This window comes from Ambystoma mexicanum, chromosome 1p, assembly GCF_040938575.1.
Source record: "Ambystoma mexicanum isolate Mex_15411 chromosome 1p, UKY_AmexF1_1, whole genome shotgun sequence".
Taxonomy (NCBI): domain Eukaryota; kingdom Metazoa; phylum Chordata; class Amphibia; order Caudata; family Ambystomatidae; genus Ambystoma; species Ambystoma mexicanum.
Genome location: NC_090921.1, coordinates 1,174,496,433 through 1,174,513,474, shown reverse-complemented (window position 1 = coordinate 1,174,513,474; position 17,042 = coordinate 1,174,496,433). Strand labels below are relative to the sequence as shown.

The 17,042-nt window shown below is 53.6% G+C and overlaps 1 protein-coding gene across 1 annotated transcript in view; it reads left to right on the top strand.

The window, feature by feature from the left end:
- Nucleotides 1-5,981: 5,981 nt before the first annotated feature.
- The window catches only part of KIRREL2 (kirre like nephrin family adhesion molecule 2), a 61,346-nt gene continuing 50,285 nt past the window's right edge, over nucleotides 5,982-17,042 (top strand). The window contains exon 1 of the mRNA XM_069604881.1: nucleotides 5,982-6,565. Within this exon, the coding sequence (XP_069460982.1) occupies nucleotides 6,517-6,565 (49 nt within the window). The 5' untranslated portion in view covers nucleotides 5,982-6,516. The remainder of the gene's footprint in view (nucleotides 6,566-17,042) is intronic.

The following is a 17,042-nucleotide window of genomic DNA, read 5'->3' as shown; positions in this document are numbered from 1 at the left end:
ACATTTCTTGATGTGGCATCAACATTTCGTACTTGCAGAAGCAGAAGGAGTCACCTCAGTTCTGCTCTGATCTGAGGTCTTCACCCACACACAGACACACTCCCATGCACCGTGTGCTCAACAGGAAGTGCAGTTCCTCCATAGGGTGGCGTTGTAGACCAGATGACAGACAGGGAGGCGGGATAGTTTAAAGCTGTGTTTGAAGGCCTACGAGAAGAGGCGAGTCTTCAGCAATCGCCTGACATTCAGGTGGTTCTTCTTAAGTCTAAGGGTCTCTGAGAGGTTGTTACATATTCTGGGGCCGATCCAGATCTTCTTGGAGGGTACCCTCCGGATAAGGGTCTGATTGGCTGAGCAAAAGTCTGTAAAGAGTGCTGATGAAGTAGTGGGGGGGGTCAGATATTAGGGTCCAGAGTTCCAGATGGCCCTGTGGTTGAGGCACATTGTATTGAATATGATCCTGTACTCATCTTGGTGCCACTGAAGGCCTTGGCAGTACAAACCAGAAACTGATCTGCACCAGAACTCTGGGTACTTCTGATCTACACACATGAAGAGAACAGCAAAGCTGTCTTACATGTTCCCTCTCACCCCCTTACCTAAACAATCCTCTATTTCAGAAGTGCCAGAGAATGTGGAGGTCAATCAAATGGCAGTAGAGCATGGTAAAGATGGTGTTAGCATAAGTGTCCTAAAAACACATTTGATCGAATTTTCTTGACCTTTTTTCAGTCAAATTTAATTAAATGTATATGGGGGTGGGTAAGGGTAAAGATTAGATTCAGGGGAAATGGGGGGTTGTGGGAGGTCTCCCTCAACCCCCCCCCCATTTTAGATAAAAAAAAAGTGATTAGGTCAAATGTTTTAGGTCAAATAGACCCAACCCGTAGAGATCGCAAGGAGATGTGTTCATGCCTGTTGCTGCCAGTGATCATACAGGCTGCTCTGTTCTGGGTGAACCCCAGTAGCCTGATGAGTTGTTGTCAGGGCTCCCAGGTATGTGCTGTTGCAGTAATCCAAGCGACAGAGGCCCTGGCCCAAATCAGCCTTGCATTGGTGGGCCAGGAGGGGAATGTATTCCCTTCAGCCTGTGTAGACGGAAATTGGCTTTCTTGGCTACCATGGTCACCAGCAGAATGAAGAGGAAGACTGAGTCGAAGGTTACTCCAAGGTTTTGAAGCTTGGAATCAAGGGGTCGAACTGAACCCAGAGACTGAGGCAAGGGAAATGGCTGCCTCTTGGTGCTTGGAGAGCTATAGAGCATGACCTTCATTTTGTTGCTGTTTAGCAGAGACAGGGTCTGGAAGCCGTCCATTCGGATCTACGAGGTTTCCTCAAATTTTTTTCATCGACTACAACTTGCCGAATATTTTGCCGGTTTTGCCACATTTTTTACAGCAAAAAGCGGGAAAAGACCAGCATATACTCCCCTTTCCAGTCCCCACCTTCCCTATTCTATATAGGAAACCCAAACCTACCATCTATAGTTTAGCGGTAAATAAAAGTGGAAAACTGAGGAATACTGTCCCTTCCAGGTTCATCCCAAAGAATATGCTGGTTGCTTCAGATTGGTTGTTGCATTCAACCAATCATATGATCACCGGACACCACCTGTGTACAGTGGTAATGGAACTTTGAGGAGTCAATGGAAGTCGCCAAAGGTTTCACATAGACGTTGAAGATCCGTGGTGGGTTAGATGGGCCTTTTTTTCTAAAATGAACTCGGCAAAGGGTTGTCCATTCCTTCAAACGTGTTGGGACATGTGGCAGGATCTTCGCTTGAGAAACGATTCCAACCTTTTCAAGCCTTCTCCGTGCCACCCATGAGGTGTTGGAAGCGGTGGAGGTGTATCAAGAGGTCCACTATGCCATATAGGGCAGAGAGGTGTGTTAGTCCTCAGACCTCCCAGCCGCGCCAGCAAGATCTTTCAGGAGATGTTCTTAAACTCTGCGGGAGTGGGCGGAGTCTGCAATGATTCCTCATGGCAATTCAGGACCAGCATAGATGCTCTCAACACTTATGGGGGTAAGAGGTTCATATGGATGCTGCAATGTTTCTCGGTGCCACGGAAGGCAGCATGCTTTTTCTTGCCACTCTAGGGCTTCTAGGCGCACCTACTCCAAGGAGCAGGTAAACACATTTCAATAGTTCAGCAAATGTTCTTTTTTTTTTCGCCCTTGTTGCTTGTGTTGGCCTTTTCCAGTGTCACCAGGAGGGCACGTGTCCCGCGCAGTCTTGCAGCAGGTGGTGGCCCTGCTGGAAAGATCCCTTCTTCGGAGAGCGCTCTGATGGAAGGTGGCCTGCAATCTCTTTGTGTCTGGGCCAGTCAACATCAGGCCTCGGGCAGGGGATGGAGCGGCCATGTTGGCAGGCCCTTGATGTACACCTTGAGTAGGGCTAGTGTAAGGTTTCAGCCGCTCCCTCGCCAAAGGCTTCGTCCTGGTGGGGCCAGGCCTGCTGCTTCTCTCCTGAATCAGGGAGATCGCGTTTCTTACCTGTTTGAAGTGTCAGGTCGCCCTCCAACCGTTCCTCGAGTTGTGGTTTCCAGCGGCAGCTCCGAGCACACCATCCCTGCCCCGGTGAGGACCTTGCCCTGGCTACGGAGCAGCTTCGACTTCCAGGGCCCTCCCCTCTGGAACATTCTCCGCCAACTGGCACCAAGCTGGCGATCAGAGGCCCACCTGCTCTGTGGTAGATGCTAAGAGTTCACAATCGCCGCCCTCCCCCAATCTTTCCCCTCAACCCTATGCCCCATTTCCTTACCGAAGCGTCCCAGCCGAAGAGGACTTCTGGCAGTAGGAGTGCTTTGCAGATAAACATTGCCAAAGTTATACATATCAGTCCAGTCATATTTATTCGGTTTTTTTTTATATCTCAGGTTGGATTCTTGTCTCTTGGCATATTCTTGTATTTTCTCAGAAATTGCTCATCTGTTCTGAGGTAACCTGGGGTTCAGTTTTGATAGTCAGTTCCACGCCAGGCCCCTAAATATTCGTGTTGCCCCGTCCCACCCGCCACAAACTCTCCCGGCTCGGCTCGCTGCCACGGCTGGCTCTCGTCTTGTTGCCCCGATGGCGGGTATTAATGGACGCAGCGCGTGGTTTCATTCAAAGAGCGCAACGCGTGCTGTTTCATTCATGTGCGCAGCACCGTTAATGTGTTCCCCGTCTTCTAAGCAAATAAATAAATAACCACCTCATTAACTTTGGAGGTCTCCGGTGGGAGGGGGTCCTGAAAGGACCCGCTGTCCTGTTTTTTAAATGCATATTGTCCCCCCCCCCCACCCCCGTTTAACTGCCCCCATGGAGAAAACACAGACCTGGGCTTTTGCCGATTGGGGTAAATCTTATCACGCGAATGTGTAATGGCGTCACCCCTGTCTATGACAGACGTTGCTGTGTCTGGCCACAGAGTGTATTGCTTGAACAGATGTGTGCTCCGAGTGATGTAACTCAAAATGCGGATTAGAGGCGGCAAAATGGCCGATGGACCCTGGCATCTCCCGCCTACGTCACAGGCCTCGTGCCACTCGAAGGGTTGGTTGCAGGTTGCTTGAAGTGGCCTTCTCGAGTTGCCTACTTACCTGGCACCGCCGGAAACATGGGCGACTTGCACAGGGTACCGACTGCCCAGCCTTGTCCCTACCCCTCCCATGAGCCATTTGGGTTCCTTCCAGCCATAAAGCCCGGGCGAGGGTAGGCGTGAGGGGCCTGCTGTGGGCCTTCAGTACGGGGCGCCAGACGGGCCTGTTTGCACTTGTTAGCGAAACTCTGGCCCGTGTTTATTTGCGAAATGAGATTAGAGTCCGAGGGGTTCGCCTCGCCAGGTTGGTGTTTGCTCTGGAGACCCCCGAGACTTCCTGCTCCTGCTGCTGGGGCGCGATGGGGCCTTTCCACGCTCGTCTGTCAAGTGGACGCCTTCCTCCGCCAGGAAGGGCACCTACGCAGCAGGCGAAGAGTGAAGGGAGGGGGAAAGGGAAGCAGAGGAAGGAAAGGAGGGAGTGCGATGACGACATCAGGGAAGGGGGTAAAGACAAATAAGCAATCACCTCAACCACCACTACAACCCCTCCCCCCAACAGTCTCAGCACAGAGGCCAAGGATCGCATTGGCATGGTATCAATTCATACCTCGCCCCACCCACTTGCCATTCTACTCGGCAGGATTGATGGGCAACTTTTGGGCAACGTGAGACGTTGGGCCGACTTTGTGGGAAACGGCCATGAGGGTGAACGAGAAAACAGCGAGGGGAAGTAGGAACGGCGGCGGCTTGTTTTCTCGGACCTCCTCTTTCCACCCAGGCCGGTCCCTCGGCCCCTCTGTGTTCACGTTCCCCCTCTGCCGCCCCTCACGCTCTCTCTATTGCCACGCCTTCTCCCCTCCGCTGCCCCTCGTGCGACGCCGTCCCAGTCCGTCTCTAGCTTTTTTCAGAGTGGTTCGCCGGCTGTTTCCACCTCCATCTTCCGTCCCTCCCTCCCTCGCCGATGGGGCCCTTCTGGGGCCAATGGCGGAATGGAAAATGTACAGACTATGTTTAACTGTCGCCCGGGGCCCTGGGGAGTCCCGCCGGTGTTGGCATCATGCTGTTGTGCGGCCCGGCTCCCCAGGGTGGGGTTAGATTTCTATTCCTAGGTCTCTACCTGGGGTGGAGCTACCGCCTGACGCTCACCAAACACCAGGGCGCCGCTCATCGACATCACACTCTGTGCACAGCACGCCCATGCGCCCTGCATGTCCCACCACTGTGCCACTTAACACAACTCGCCTTTCATCCTCGCGTCATGCGCAACGCATTTCACCCTTCACACTCCTTGCCCTGTATGGTCCAATCAACACGCATTAGGCAACAAGACACCACAATCCACGCACCACTCGCCATGATCCATGAGTCATGACCCTCACAGCCTATGCCAGCCACACGACAATACACATCGCGCTCCACGCTCAATAACCACCCATAGCGCTCAATACACTCCGCACTACGCATCCCCGGTCACAGGCCATACACTACTAGAATCACAACACTGCAAGGGCCACGCACGGCATTCCATAGGCCAGGCACGGGCTTGTCCCTATAGCCACTCCCTGGCTTGTCGCTCAGAACCACCCTGGGGTTTTAAAGCGGATAGGTTTGGTTTGCATCAACAAACACAATTCCATGCGCCCCTGCCATTACACCTGTTGTCACCTGTGAGGACCGGGCAGACATCAAATGGCCTCAGGCCGGACGTGTCGCGCAGCTCTCGCCACACCCGACAGTCCACACACCCCGCACACAGGTGACCGATTACTGACAGCTGTCAATCACAAGCTCCCCGACCCACACTCCTCAGAGCGGTGCTGGCGCCCCTGCCCACCTCACCGAATGAATGCCAGTGACCCCAATAGAGATCGCACTGGAGGAGAGTGACCCCCACCCTCGCTGGATGTCACGGGCCCCACCTGACTGGACTTGAGTGACGACCACCACCCCTCTCTCTCACACACACACACACACCATGCTGGATGTCACTGACCCCCACATCTCAGGGTAATAAACCTACCCCTACCTCACTGAATGTTGTGCTCCCACCCCCTCCCGCGCCAGAATCCAATCACTATACGATAGGGACTCCAAATTCCACCTTAATTGATGTCTGTGTCTGGGTGCCCTGCCCACTTCACAACGGTGGATACACACGGAGCAACCGGAGTGTAAAGCTGGAGACCAAGCAATGCCCGTCTAAGGGCTGGCGGCAAAGGAGGGCGCCTGGCATTGGGGCACCTGCTACCAGGCGCCAGCCTCATGCCCACTGCAATGCTGGTGGACGCGGTACCCGTAGCCAGCATAGGACGCGGCGTGGGCACCTGTGGTCCGGGCAAGGCGCAGTTCTGGTGTACTTCTTTTTCTTAATGAGGTGCCGTCCGTCCAATGGCGGGGCCCGGGGGCGTGGCCGGGGCGGGGCTTCCCTCGCTGATCCCATGAATGAGCAGTGAGTACACTCAGTGTGAGCTGCAGAGAGAGCGGGCAGCGCGTGGCAGCAAACTGTGCAACCCGAGGCAGAGGAGGGACTGCATCAGCATCGCCAGTGCGGCATCGCCAGCAGTGGCACCGGCAGGGCAGCAGTGCGGCACCACTAGCGCTTCTGAGCAGCAGCCCATCACTGGGCGCTAGGGCAGCATCGACATCGGAGGGTGAAGCAGCGGAGCTTCTGGGCTGCATCCCCACACCTGGACATCACTGGGCACCAGGGCACCCGGCATCCTCCCCACCCCTGGGCACCTGTGCAGAGGACCACTCGCAAGCAAGGTACACCGGGGCATCCGCGCCCCCCGGCTGCAGCGCCCGTCCCATTGCCCCCCCCCCCGGATTTTAAGGATCAGTTTGGATTATTTGCCTGGGGCAGGAGGTGTGGGGGCACACCTCCCTCGCTGGTGGCAACGCTCCCGGCTGCGGCTCTGGCACGAGGTGCCCCGCCGGACACGGCTCAGCAGGCGAAGATTCGGCACACGAAGCCCGCCTTGCCCAGGTGCAACATGTATGCCCTCATCCCCTGGGTGCTGCTGGGCGCCCTGCTACAGACCGGTGAGTGCATGTGTGCTTTTGAGGGTGGGGTGCCGGACATCGCTAAATGTCCCATGTGCAAACGGAGGTGGGCACGGGCGAGTACTTAAATATACGGGCGTGGGTGTTGAGGGGCACGAGAGACTCACAAGTTGGGGCACCGGGGGGATGGGGGGGAGAGGGGGGTTATCAGGATGAAATGTGATGGTCGGAGGGGATGGGCTGTGCACCAGTAATTGGGACCCGCGGGGCGAGGGTAGCCAAGCTTTATGACCAAGAGGGGGTGGTGGGGTGCGGGGGGTGTACACCGGCGGGTATCCATGCCGAGCATATTATCCCGCTGCATTGGATTTAAGACCCGTTCTGTGCGTGCCATGTTGTCGCCGCGGCAGAGACGTGGGCGAGGTGTCGCATTGCCCATACCCACCTCTTCCCGCGAAAAATGCGTTCTCCACTTTCCCGCAATGCCACGGGCTTAAAACATACCAGGCAGGCGGGTAGGGAAGTAGTTCAGGAAGGTGCTAATCGAGGGGGGGCAGGGGTTAATGTGTTTATGGGACTTAGCAATGCATGCGGCCTGCGGGAGCGGGGGGGGGGGGGGCATCGGTGCGCACCCCCACGTTGCGTGGCCCGGGAGATAGCTCTGCTGTCCCCAAAGGTGGCGTGCACGAGAATTCTACCTCCACGGTGGCTCACGGCCCGTGTGTGCTAAGGGGCTGGCTCTGTTGTCTAAGGTATGGACAGCACAGGTGTGTGCAACCTGAGGAATGCCTCTGCTATCTGTGTAAGAGCAAAGCAGGTGTGTGGAATCTGGGATGGCTCTGCTATCTGTGTAAGAGCAAAGCAGGTGTGTGCAATCGGAAGGATGGCTCTGCTATCTAAGGCATGAACAAAGATGCTGTGTGTAACCTGAGGGATGGTTCTGCTGTCTGTGTAAGAGCAAAGCAGGTGTGTGCAACCTGAGGGGTGGCTCTGCTATCTAAGGCATGAACAAAGATGCTGTGTGTAACCTGAGGGATGGTTCTGGTGTCTGTGTAAGAGCAAAGCAGGTGTGTGCAACCTGAGGGGTGGCTCTGCTATCTGTGTAAGAGCAAAGCAGGTGTGTGCAATCTGAGGGATGGCTCTGCTATCTGTGTAAGAGCAAAGCAGGTGTGTGCAATCGGAGGGATGGCTCTGCTATCTAAGGCATGAACAAAGATGCTGTGTGTAACCTGAGGGATGGTTCTGCTGTCTGTGTAAGAGCAAAGCAGGTGTGTGCAACCTGAGGGGTGGCTCTGCTAACTAAGGCATGAACAAAGATGTTGTGTGCAACCTGAGGGCTGGCTCTGCTGTCTAAGGCGTGACTTAGAAGGTGTGTGCAACCTGAGGAATGGCTCTGCTGTCTAGGCGTGACTAAGAAGGTGTGTGCAACCTGAGGAATGGCTCTGCTGTCTAAGGCATGAACAAAGATGCTGTGTGCAACCTGAGGGATGGCCCTGCTATCTAAGGCATGAACAAAGATGCTGTGTGCAACCTGAGGAATGGCTCTGCTATCTAAGGCGTGACTAAGAAGGTGTGTGCAACCTGAGGAATGGCTCTGCTATCTGTGTAAGAGCAAAGCAGGTGTGTGCAATCTGAGGGATGGCTCTGCTATCTGTGTAAGAGCAAAGCAGGTGTGTGCAATCGGAGGGATGGCTCTGCTATCTAAGGCATGAACAAAGATGTTGTGTGCAACCTGAGGGCTGGCTCTGCTGTCTACTAAGAAGGTGTGTGCAACCTGAGGAATGGCTCTGCTATCTAAGGCATGAACAAAGATGCTGTGTGCAACCTGAAGGATTAATCTGCTATCTAAGGAACCTGAGGGATGGCTCCAAGGCATGAACAAAGAAGCTGTGTGCAACCAGAGGGCTGGCTCTGCTATCTAAGGCATGAACAAAGATGCTGTGTGCAACCTGAGGGATGGCCCTGCTATCTAAGGCATGAACAAAGATGCTGTGTGCAACCTGAGGGATTAATCTGCTATCTAAGGAACCCGAGGGATGGCTCCAAGGCATGAACAAAGAAGCTGTGTGCAACCAGAGGGATGGCTCTGCTATCTAAGGCATGAACAAGGATGCTGTGTGCAACCTGAGGGATTAATCTGTTATCTAAGGAACCCGAGGGATGGCTCCAAGGCATGAACAAAGAAGCTGTGTGCAACCAGAGGGATGGCTCTGCTATCTAAGGCATGAAGAAGGATGCCGTGTGCAACCTGAGGGGTGGCTCTGCTATCTAAGGCATGAACAAAGATGCTGTGTGCAACCTGAGGGATGGCTCTGCTGTCTAAGGCGTGACTAAGAAGGTGTGTGGAACCTGAGGAATGGCTGTGCTATTTAAGATGTGACAAATAAGGCGTGAGCAACCAGAGGGATGACTCTGCTGTCCAAGACATGAACGAAGGCATGTGCCACCTGAGGGGTGGCACTACTATCTAAGACATGAACAAAGATGATGTGTGCTGCTATCATCCCTGCTTTCTAAGGCATGAAAAAAGAAGGCACCTGCAACCTGGGGGATGACCAAAGGTGTGTGCAGCCAGAGGGATGGCTCTGCTATCTAAAGCATGATATGATATGATATTTTATTTATATCGCGCTCATACACAGGTGTTTCAGAGCGCGGCAAGGCAAGGGAGGGGAACAGGGGAGAACAAAACAACGATCTTACTAGGCCCAGTGACATTGAGAACGTGCAAGTGCATGGGAGAGGGGGAGGGGAAAAGTGCATGGAGGGGAAGGAGAAAGTGGAAAGTGCCGAGCAAAGGAGAAACAGGATAAATAATCAGAACACAAATAAATAAATAATTAAATCAGCACAAAGTGGTAGTGCTGCAAGTGGCAAGTGCTAGGTTTGAGGCAGCAGATCAGGTGTGTCTGATAAGTGCAGGAGGGGAAAAAAAGGGGAGGCTGTATTGGTACAGATACAAACCCCAGTGCAAGGGGTGACCCGGAGGCAGTGCGGTAGGGTGGCAGGATGAGCAGGAACCTGGGACCAGAGACAGAGGGTGTCCCAAAGCAAGGTTCCAAGAGAGCAGATCAGCAGGGGAGGGGGGGGGGGCGAAGGCAGAAGCAAAGAGGAAGGTCTTGAGGTGCTTCCGGAACCTGAGATGGTTTTCCTCAAGTTTTAGAGTGGCAGGGAGGCTGTTCCAGAGGGAGGCCCCAGCTGAAGACAGAGATCTACCCCCAGCTACTTTCTTTGAAAAACGACTGACCCTGAGGGAGTTCGAGGAGGAGGAGGAGTGAAGAGCTCTAGAGGGGAGGTGTTTACGGAGGGATAGCTGAATATATTTTGGACCCAGGCCCCAGAAAGCCTTGTGGACAATGCAGAGGGTTTTACATTTAATCATGACCAAAGCATGACCAAGCATGACCAAAGCAGTGTGCAGCCAGGGGGATGGCTCTGCTATCATCTAAGGCATGAGCCTGGGAGTGGCTCTAAGGCATGAACAAAGAAGCTGGGTGCAACCTGAGGGATGGCTCTGCTATCTAAAGCATGAACAAAGATGCTGGGTGCAACCTGAGGGATGGCTCTGCTATCTAAGGCATGAACCTGAGGGATGGCTCTCTAAAATGAATAAAGAAGGTGTGTGCAACCTGAGGGATGGCTCTGCTGTCTAATGTCAGAGACTGTGGCATCAGTCTGACCCAAGGGTAGCGCTGCTGGCCAAGGGCCTAGACTATGGGGCTGTGTAACATCTGCTGTGTAAAGCGTGTAAACGGAGGGACAGCGATGCTGCCTAATGGCCGTGACGTGGCATCTGTTTCACCCGAGCGATAGTTCTGCTGTCTAATGCCAGAGACTTGGAAGTCCGCGACCCACACATAGGGACTGTCCTGTATCTATGAGGGGCACGTGCTCTGGCAGTGAAGCGAGGGCTGGGGCTGTTGTCTAAACAGGTACTCACGTCGCGTAACCCGAAGTACAGAGCGCCCAGCCGTCAAAGTCCCGAGACGGAAGTCTGTGTGAACAGAGGGTTGGCGCTGAAGTCTGGGGCTGGAGGCTGGAGTCTGTGTGACCCGCTTCAGATCTTTGCTGTCAAATGCAGGGACTCTACTCTGCAGGTTGTGTAGCCTAACGGACAGCACTGCTGTTTTGTGCTTGAGACTATGGCGTCTATGGCCTGAGGGATAGCCCTGCAGTCTAACGCCGGAGACATTGGGGATCACCCAGGGATCGCTCCTCTGCCTGCTCCTCCTCGAGACTGTGAGTTCCGTGTGGCCTGAGGGACAGGTCTCCTGTCTAAGGCCTCGGACCTGAAGTCTGCGTGGCCTGAGGGATAGTTCTGCTGCCTGGTGCTTTGGACTGTGGCGTCTGTGGCCCGATGGATAGCCCTGCAATCTAACGCCTGAGACATTGGGGTGATCCCAGGGATAGCCCTTCTGTCTGCTCCCCCTCAAGACTGACTGTGAGGTCTGCGTGGCCTGGGGGATAGTTCTGCTGTCTGGTGCTTGAGTCCTCTTGATGGAAAGATCTGGCCGGTTCCAACAGAAGAAGCCCCCACTTTCAAACTGCACTATGTCACTGCCCCCATCAAACTGCACCATCGTTCACCCCGCAGAGCAGACACCCCCAGCCAGCACCGAGCCCGCACAAGGGCCGAGGCGGTGCATTTTACCCGGGATCACGTGCTGGAGCAGGACTGCAGGGAGAGCGGGCAGCCTTGGAACGCAAGGTGGCGAGTGTGGCGGGCGGGGGGCGCTTCATTGTAAAGCAGAATCGCCATGGGCTGCAGTGCAGAGGCCGGCAGTGGCCCCTTACCGCTGCCGCTTCGTGTCTGCCCAGTGCAATGCATCTTCAGTGCAGTGTCTGATCAGTGCGCCAGATGCTCCGTGTCTGCCGAGTGCAGTCCCCGATGTCCCAGTCCATTGAATGCTTGTGGTGTCTGACCAGTGCGGTCGCCTGTCATTCAGCACACGGCAGTGTTTGAGGGAGTGCAGTGCATTGTCCGGTCAGTGCGGGCCCTGTTCCGTGCCTGCCCAGTGCAGACCCTGATGCCCAGTCTATGGAAGGCTTGAGGTGTCTGACCAGTGCGGTCGCCTGTCACTCAGCACAGGCCTGGTCAGTCCAGAGCTGTTCCTGATTAGCCAGTTATCGCCTGCCCCCACGCTGCGCTCAGCAGTCTCGCTTCACTGGGAAGTGCCGTTTCTGCGCATTCCTTCCGCGGAAAGAGGGATTCCAGAGATGAAAGGGGCTATTGAGACCGGGAGGGATGGGGCGGCGAAGGGGGGGGCAGAGGGGGGCTCCCATTTTCTTCACCCATTACAGCTTTCACAAACAATCTTGACTTCTAAAATAAAGTAAATAAAGGCCTGACCCCTGAGTGCATGGTATCCATTAATTGCACTTTCACAGACCCGCACCAGCTGAAACAACATTTACAGAAGAGCGGCCCTCGAGACAAATGGCCGGGACACCCTCCCCCCAACCCAGAATAAACACCCGCCCAGAAACGGGGACAGATGGAATAACTTCCTAGGCCGCGAGACTTAGCTCTGAGGACTTTCCCCCGCTCACCCTCACACTCCGTAGCACTCTCGGCATCCCTACAATCGGCTAGGATGTTCTTTCTGACCCCACACTCTGCTGTGAGCTCCTTCCTGAACCACACTCTGCTGTGAGCTCCTTCCCAGCCCTTACACTCTGCTGTGAGCTCCTTCCTAGCCCTTACACTCTGCTGTGAGCTCCTTCCTGAACCACACTCTGCTGTGAGCTCCTTCCTGAACCACACTCTGCTGTGAGCTCCTTCCTAGCCCTTACATTCTGCTGTGAGCTCCTTCCTGAACCTCACTTTGCTGTGAACTCCTTTTGGACCCCCGTATTCTGCTGTGAGCTCTTTCCTGACCCCGCACTCTGCTATGACCCACACACTCTTCTATAAGTTCCTTTCTGACCCCATACTGCTGTGATCTCCTTTCTGACCCCACATTATGCTGCAAGCTCCTTCTTAACCCTTGCATTCTGCTATGAGCTCCTTCCTGGCCTCCACACTCTGCTACGAGTTCCCTTCTGACCCCGGCACACTGCTAGGAGTTCCTTTCTGACTCCACAGCCTCCTATGAGCTCTTTCCTGGCCTCCCCACTCTCTATGAGTTTCTTTATGGCCCCTGCACACTGCTAGGAGTTCCTTTCTGGCCCCACAGTCTCATATGAGCTCCTGCATGGCCTCCTCACTCTGCTATGAGTTCCTTTCCGACCCCTGTACACTGCTAGGAGTTCCTTTCTGACCCCGCAGTCTCCTATGAGCTCTTTCCTGGTCGCCTCACTCTGCTATGAGTTTCTTTCTGGCCCATGCACACTGCTAGGAGTTCCTTTCTGACCCCACAGTCTCATATCTGCTATGAGTTCCTTTCTGACCCCGACACACTGCTATGAGTTCCTTTCTGACCCCACAGTCTGATGTGAGCAACCTCCTGGCCTCCTTGCTCTGCTAAGAGTTCCTTTCTAAACCCAGCAAACTGCTATGACCCCCACACTCTGCAATAAGTTTCTTTCTGACCCCATACTGCTGTGAACTCCTTTCTGACCCCACATTATGCTGCAAGCTCCTTCTTAACCCTTACATTCTGCTATGAGCTCCTTCCTGGCCTCCTTGCTCTGCTAGGAGTTCCTTTCTGACCCCTGCACACTGCTATGACCCCCACACTCTGATATAAGTTTCTTTCTGACCCCATACTGCTGTGATCTCCTTTCTGACCTCACATTATGCCGCAAGCTCCTTCTTAACCCTTACATTCTGCTATGAGCTCCTTCTTGGCCTCCCCATCTGCTATGAGTTCCTTTCTGACCCTGGCGCACTGCTAGGAGTACTTTCTGACCCCACAGTCTCATATGAGCTCCTGCCTGGCCTCCTCACTCTGCTATGAGTTCCTTTCCGACCCCTGTACACTGCTAGGAGTTCCTTTCTGACCCCACAGTCTCCTATGAGCTCTTTCCTGGTCGCCTCACTCTGCTATGAGTTTCTTTCTGGCCCATGCACACTGCTAGGAGTTCCTTTCTGACCCCACAGTCTCATATGAGCTCCTTCCTGGTCTCCTCACTCTGCTATCAGTTCCTTTCTGACCCCCACACACTGCTATGACCCCACACTCTTCTATAAGTTCCTTTCTGACCCCATACTGCTGTGATCTCCTTTCTGACCCCACATTATGCTGCAAGCTCCTTCTTAACCCTTGCATTCTGCTATGAGCTCCTTCCTGGCCTCCACACTCTGCTACGAGTTCCCTTCTGACCCCGGCACACTGCTAGGAGTTCCTTTCTGACTCCACAGTCTCCTATGAGCTCTTTCCTGGCCTCCCCACTCTCTATGAGTTTCTTTATGGCCCCTGCACACTGCTAGGAGTTCCTTTCTGGCCCCACAGTCTCATATGAGCTCCTGCCTGGCCTCCTCACTCTGCTATGAGTTCCTTTCCGACCCCTGTACACTGCTAGGAGTTCCTTTCTGACCCCACAGTCTCCTATGAGCTCTTTCCCGGTCGCCTCACTCTGCTATGAGTTTCTTTCTGGCCCATGCACACTGCTAGGAGTTCCTTTCTGACCCCACAGTCTCATATGAGCTCCTTCCTGTCCTCCTCACTCTGCTATGAGTTCCTTTCTGACCCCGACACACTGCTATGAGTTCCTTTCTGACCCCACAGTCTGATGTGAGCAACCTCCTGGCCTCCTTGCTCTGCTAAGAGTTCCTTTCTGAACCCTGCACACTGCTATGACCCCTACACTCTGCAATAAGTTTCTTTCTGACCCCATACTGCTGTGAACTCCTTTCTGACCCCACATTATGCTGCAAGCTCCTTCTTAACCCTTACATTCTGCTATGAGCTCCTTCCTGGCCTCCTTGCTCTGCTAGGAGTTCCTTTCTGACCCCTGCACACTGCTATGACCCCCACACTCTGATATAAGTTTCTTTCTGACCCCATACTGCTGTGACCTCCTTTCTGACCTCACATTATGCCGCAAGCTCCTTCTTAACCCTTACATTCTGCTATGAGCTCCTTCTTGGCCTCCCCATCTGCTATGGGTTCCTTTCTGACCCTGGCGCACTGCTAGGAGTACTTTCTGACCCCACAGTCTCTGTGAGCTCCTTCCTGGCCTCCACACTCTGCTACGATTTCCTTTCTGACACCGGCACACTGCTAGGAGTTCCTTTCTGACCCCACAGTCTCCTATGAGCTCTTTCCTGGCCTCCCCACGCTGCTATGAGTTTCTTTCTGGCCCCTGCATACTACTAGGAGTTCCTTTCTGACCCCACAGTCTCATATGGGCTCCTTCCTGGCCTCCTCACTCTGCTATGAGTTCCTTTCCGAGCCATGTACACTGCTATGAGTTCCTTTCTGACCCCACGGTCTGCTGTGAGCTCCTTCCTGGCCTTCTTGCTCTGCTAAGAGTTCCTTTCTGAACCCTGCACACTGCTATGACCCCCACACTCTGCAATAAGTTCCTTTCTGACCCCATACTGCTGTGAACTCCTTTCTGGCCCCACATTATGCTGCAAGCTCCTTCTTAACCCTTACATTCTGCTATGAGCTCCTTCCTGGCCTCCTCACTCTGCTATGAGTACCTTTCCGACCCCTGTACACTGCTATAAGTTCCTTTCTGAACTCACAGTCTGCTGTGAGCTCCTTCCTGGCCTCCTCGCTCTGCTATGAGTTCCTTTCTGACCCCCACACACTGCTATGACCCTCACACTCTGAAATAAGTTTCTTTCTGACCCCATACTGCTGTGGTCTCCTTTCTGACCCCACATTATGCTGCAAGCTCCTTCTTAACCCTTACATTCTGCTGTGAGCTCCTTCCTGGCCTCCTCACTCTGCTATGAGTTCCTTTCTGACCCCTGCACACTGCCATGAGTTCCTTTCTGACCCCACAGTCTCCTATGAGCTCCTTCCTGGCCTCCTCACTCTGCTATGAGTTCCTTCCTGACCCCCAACATTCTGGTATGAGCTCCCGAATGGCCCCACAGTCTGCTGTGAGCTCTTTCTTTGTCCACACTCTACAAGCGTGCATTCCTCACAACCCACTCCATGTTCTGTGGTGAGTATCTACCCCACCCTCACACTGTGCAGTAATGATCTTCGACACCCTCACATTCTACTGTGAAATCTCTCCTCATACTCTGCAGTGAGTAATTTACTCGTCCAAATTATAAGCAGTTAACTTCCTCACCCCAAACCGAGAATCCACCTTACAATCTGCTGTGGGTTCCTTCCTGGTCAGAACTACACTCTCTGCAGTGATGTGAGCATCTGCTCACACTATGCAGTGAGTTCCTGTCTCACACTCTGCTAAAAGTCCCTTCACCACCTGCAACCTCTCAACTCCCTGATCCACAAGGAGCTCCTTCCTGACCCCACATTATACAGTGAGATCCTTCCTGACCCCAACATTCTGCTACGATCTCCTTTCTGACCCCACACTCTGCTGTGAGCTCCTTACTGACCGCACATTCTACTGTGAGCTCCTTTCTACCCACTACACTCTGCTGTGAGCTCTTTCCTGGCCCACACTCTGCTGTGGGATTCTGCTTGAGCCATACAGTTTGATGGTAGCTCCTACCTCGCCCCCACTCTGCTAGGAGTTCCTTCATCACCCCACCATTTTGATGTGAGCTCTATCCTGTCTACGACGTCCTAAAGTGAGTACATTTCTCATACCAAACTTTGCCGCAAGCTCCTCTACTACCTCACGCTCTGCTGAGCGTTCCCTCCTCACTCTAATTGTCAGTTGCTTTGTTGTCGTGGAGGGATCCCCTTTATCAGCCTCACTTTTTTGTTGCGAGGTCTTGACTCACCTTCAGTGTCTGTTGTGGGCTCCCACCTCACCCTCGCTCTTCTGTGGACTTCCTCAGTGTCACTTTCTGCTCTGAGCTCCTCTTCAGCCTCATTCTCTGTTGCCTCACTCTCGCCATCTCAATGGGCCTCTCCTCAGTATCTTTTGTGTGCTGTGTTCTCCCCCTCATCCACACTTGCAAAATCTACTAGCCCACTAGCACTGGCAAGTCGTTTTTACGACAGGCAAGTACCATTTGCGTGATACTCAATCTTGCTGGCAAGTATGGGAATGTTAGAAACTTATTTTTCATTCACTGCAAACACACTTTGTTTGCAGTAAATGGCAAATACAAGTTTCACTGTGCTTGCTTGACAGCATTGAAGTGTGATTATGGCAACATGCACCATTTTACAAAAAGCACTGGTAAATATTTTGTCCCCAGTCACCTTGGGGCAAGTGAATCTCTTAGGTCGAGTATGTAAACTAATCAAGAACTCACCCTGCAGGTCTAGTGGTATTTTTAAGAATTAACAAGGCCTGCACAAGGAGCATCCAGCCGCACACCAACCGTACGCAGGAGGCACACTCCAGCCGTACACAGGAGGCACCCGGCCACACTCCAATCCGTACACGGGTGTCCCATGCCACACTCCAACCATACAAAGGAGGCACCCTGCCACACTCCAGCAGTACACATGGAGCATTCGACCACACT